This window comes from Gymnogyps californianus, chromosome 6 (assembly GCF_018139145.2).
Source record: "Gymnogyps californianus isolate 813 chromosome 6, ASM1813914v2, whole genome shotgun sequence".
Lineage (NCBI taxonomy): Eukaryota > Metazoa > Chordata > Aves > Accipitriformes > Cathartidae > Gymnogyps > Gymnogyps californianus.
Window position 1 is genome coordinate 11780453 of NC_059476.1, and position 4162 is coordinate 11784614.

The window sequence follows — 4162 nt, forward strand, 5'->3', positions numbered from 1 at the left end:
ATGGACACTCCTGCATATATCAAGAAATATTGCCTTCCAGCCTAATCATTTCTAATCCCATCTGCGACCTAATCATTAAAAACCTTCTCAACTCAACGGATGTAAATGCTGCACCAGCCAGGCGTCCCCAGCAATAGTGCCAGGCTGCATTTCCAGGGAACAAATCACACCCTGAAACCCTAAGCTCTTTTCTCTAAGAAACACGTGAATGCTCTTACTGTGGCATGAAAGGGGGGGAAAAAACCCAGGAAATATCAAGGACTCATTTGTTATTATGCCACTGCACAATGAACCAAGCCTTTGTTCCCTACCTGGGGTAACAATGCCTTTCAGAAAACACGAGTGCTTTTCCCAACATGTTCTTCAAAAAATGTCAAGACCAAAGCTGCTAGAGGATTGGTGAACAGCTGGAAAAAAAAATAAAATAAAACAGCTAACAGATTATCCAGAGGGTTTTCACACTTGATCTGTAAACGCTCTTTTATTTAATAAAAATAATCATCCATTATAGCAACTTCTGCTCGTGGTTTTGTTGTTTTTTTTTTTTTACATTAAAGCACAGTTTATTTGCTTTCCTCACCTCTTGAGGATTCAATTCTGAAAATGCAAGTGAATGTAAACATTGCTCTCCAGGTTCCAAGATGCATCCGGGGACCCTTGGAGTTAATTACAAAGTCAAAAGAGAGAGCAAAATCAACAAAACACTTCCCAAAAGTAAAAAGTTATTTTTTTTAAAGTCTCTTCCTGTGCACCATATGACTCCAGAAAAGGCAAATTCATCTTATACATGAGACTTATACAAACTTTGCTTTCTCCAAACAATTTCTATGACTTGTCAGTATTTGATAAAGCTGTTTTCCTAACATTAAAAGGCTTGCAGACTCATTTATTGTGATGAATCAAAAGTTTTTCCTTTTAATGTTCTCCAGAAATTTCGTCATGGCACAAGGATGTTAGATTTGTTCTGTCCATTTTTGCATTTTTTTTTTTAGCAGAAAGAGCTGAAAGACATTTCAGGAAAGGAGTATAAAAGCAGTATTAACTCCCTCTCCTGCGCCAATCTCATAATATGTACACGTCTTTTTTTAAAAAAAAAAAGCTTAATTACACTATAAAATACTGGAGAAACTGTCAGTTAAGTTTCCCATTTTCGGAGTTTTGCCCTGTATAAGACTGAAAGAGGGATGCTTTCATATTTCCTAGGAAAGATGAGACTGGCAGATTAAAAACTGAACTCTTCTCCCTTAATTCAGAAAGATGGAACAGCCCCTGCGCACAAAACCCCCTCCTCTTCTGCAGGAAATCCCGCAGGAGTTAAAGCATCACGAATCAATACAAATGAGATAACATGATATACGGAGCCCTGCGATTTGCTTTGAAATGTTACCTATTTACAGTTGGAGGCGGGGAAGCAAGTTAGCATCGAACACATTTCGGTGCTGCAGTATGGTATAATATCAACCGAGATTAACTCGTGGGGAGCTTGGCCAGGTCCCAAGCCTCACGTTGCAAGGGAAATAGCCTGTCACCCCATCGCCCGGGACGTCCCTGCCTGCACAGCAAAGCCACCACTCCGTCAGGGTCTGCTTTAACGAATAACGAGAGGGCAGTTACCATCTCAGCTGTATTATATCACAGGCAACACAGAAATTAAACAGAATCAGGTACGATATAAAAAAATAACAACAAAAATAGCCAGTCTGGTGAGGTCTGTGATCCTAAGCATTATAGCCAAAAAAAAAATAACAGGACATTGGAAATTTTGGTAATATTATCAAACTGTCAGGTAGGGGGAATGGCTCTAGTTGTTCAGCGGTTTTGAGTGAGGGGGTTTTTGGGGAGTGGGAAGAGAGGGACTTTTAAGGTGTCAAAGATAATTAAAGCATTCACAGTTTCAAAGCTGCTTGCCTTACAAAAATTAAGACATTCAGATTCAGGGATACAATACTGTATTTTACAAGGGGGTTAAAATTAATTACATATACAACAGGGAAAAAAAAGATACAACAAAATAAAAAAGCCAACACCTCTGGGGTGGCATACTCCCTCTTTGTTGTTCATCTCGCGGAGCTGCACATTGCCTGTCTTTGAAGAGTCAAACTGAGCAGTCATGAAAATATCCACTGAGAGATTCTGGCAAAAGGGAAAAAAACCTAACAAAATAAACCAAGCAAGTCAAAGGCCATCCTCTCCTAGAAAGCCGAATGTCACAGTTCGGACTTCCACTTGCCTGCTGCTCCTCGCTGCTGCTGCCCGGCGTTTCCATAGGCTCATCTCAGGTTTTAAAGGCTTCCTGCTCACGAGCTGAAGGAAACCATCCCATGCAAGCACAGCCGAAGAGAGCCATGCCTTACTCTCCTACAAAGTCTTGAATTAGTCCTGCCCATAGCAAAGGGTCCTTCAAACAATCCTTTTCCTCTCTATCCTGCAGAGAATCCTTTTGAAGGCCCGTCTGAAGTCGTGGTTGAAAATGGTATAGATGACGGGGTTCAAGGAGCTATTGCAGTAACCGAACCAGAAGAAGAACTTGAAGAGGGTGTCGGGCACGGAGCAGCTCTTGCAGACGGCCGTCAGTGTGTAGGTGAAGAAGAAGGGGAACCAGCAGATGACAAAGACCCCGATCACCACCGCCAGCACAAAGGTGAAGCGCTTCTCCCGGTTCTGCCTGCCCCTCCACCGGGACCCTTTGGTGTTCCTCTCCTCCTCCGCCTTCCTGGGCAAACTGTCCCCAGGCTTAATCTGGCTCAGCTTAGTCTTGGTCTTTCCCCTTGACGGCCTCTCTGACTTCTTACACTGGTTGTTCTCCTGGTGCTCAGAGGAAGAGGTCTCCTCCATGTCTATGCCGTTGACCTCTCCCTCCTGCCCACCACCGCCTCCTGCCGCCTTCTCCCCATTGAGCTGGGCTGTGGCTGGCAGGTCGTCCTTGTCGGCCAAGCCGTTCTGCCTCTTCTCAGGGCGCTCTGCCCGCTTGTTCGGCGGTACCCTGGTTCGCCTCTTGGCTATCTGGTAGATGCGCATGTAGACCAGGATCATGATGAGGCAGGGGGCAAAGAAGGAGCCGATGCTAGAAGAGATGATGTACCACTTCTCATCATTGATCTTGCACCCTGCCACCCCCTGGTCAGCCTGCTGCCCACTCTTCTTCTCAATGGAGATGAGCGGCGGGAAGGAGATGACGGCCGAGATGACCCAGACGATGAAGATGATGCACTTGATGCGCCGTGGGGTACGCTTGAGGTTGTACTCGATGGCTTGCGTGATGGACCAGTAACGGTCCAGGCTGATGGCACACAAGTGCACGATGGAGGAGGTGCAGAACAGCACATCCAAGGCCAGGTATATCTCACACCAGACTTTGCCAAAGTACCAGTACCCCATCACCTCATTTGCCAGGGAGAAGGGGATGACCAGCGTGGCCACCAGGATGTCAGCCGAGGCTAAGGAGACCAGGAAGAGGTTCTGGGGGGCCTTGAGCGCCCGGCTGGTGAAGACAGCGATGATGACCAGGACATTGCCGAAGACGGTGAAGAGCATGAGCAAGCCCACCAGGCTGATGAGGGTGACGGTGGTGTGCAGGGGGTACGGCATGCCCCAGCCCGGCCCGGCACCGCTGTCGTTGAAGGTCCCGTTGGTGCCGGGAGGCGGGTAGCCCTCCTCCTCCTCCAGCTGCCGCTGGTACTCCATGGAGGAGAAGAAGTGGCCCCTCTCCGTGAACGGGCGCTCCAGGTTAAACATCAACCCCGGCTGCGTGGACCCCCCCCGCCCTTCGCCCCCTGCCCCACTCGCGCCGCGCCCGGCTCCGCGGGGCTCCGCGCTCCTACTGCGCCGCTGGCCGCGGCGGGGCTGCGCGGCGGCCGCCGGGGGGCTGCGGGCGCCGGCGGCTCATGCTGGGGCGCTGCCCGCCGGGAGCCGCTTAAGCGGGGCGCGGAGCGGGGCCGGGGCTGCAGCCGGCGGCGGCTGCTCTGCCTCGCTCGCCGCCGAGCCGCTTTATAGCCCCGGATCAGGCCGGGGCTGCCGCGTCAGCCCCACGTGGGGAGCTGCCCCCGGTGCGCGCACACACACAGACACACACACACACGCGCACACACACACGCACGCCCCGCACACCCCCCGCCGCTCCCCGCTCCGACACGGACACGCACCCCGCCCCACGCACACTCAC

General features: G+C 50.2%; 1 protein-coding gene across 1 annotated transcript; it reads right to left on the reverse strand.

Annotated features, from left to right (window-relative positions):
• Positions 1–459: 459 nt before the first annotated feature.
• Positions 460–3735, reverse strand: ADRA2A (adrenoceptor alpha 2A). The gene has a single exon (XM_050898992.1). It carries the CDS (start codon positions 3733–3735, stop codon positions 2401–2403), a length of 1335 nt encoding a protein of 444 aa, XP_050754949.1. The 3' UTR covers positions 460–2400.
• Between the last annotated feature and the right edge of the window lie 427 nt (positions 3736–4162).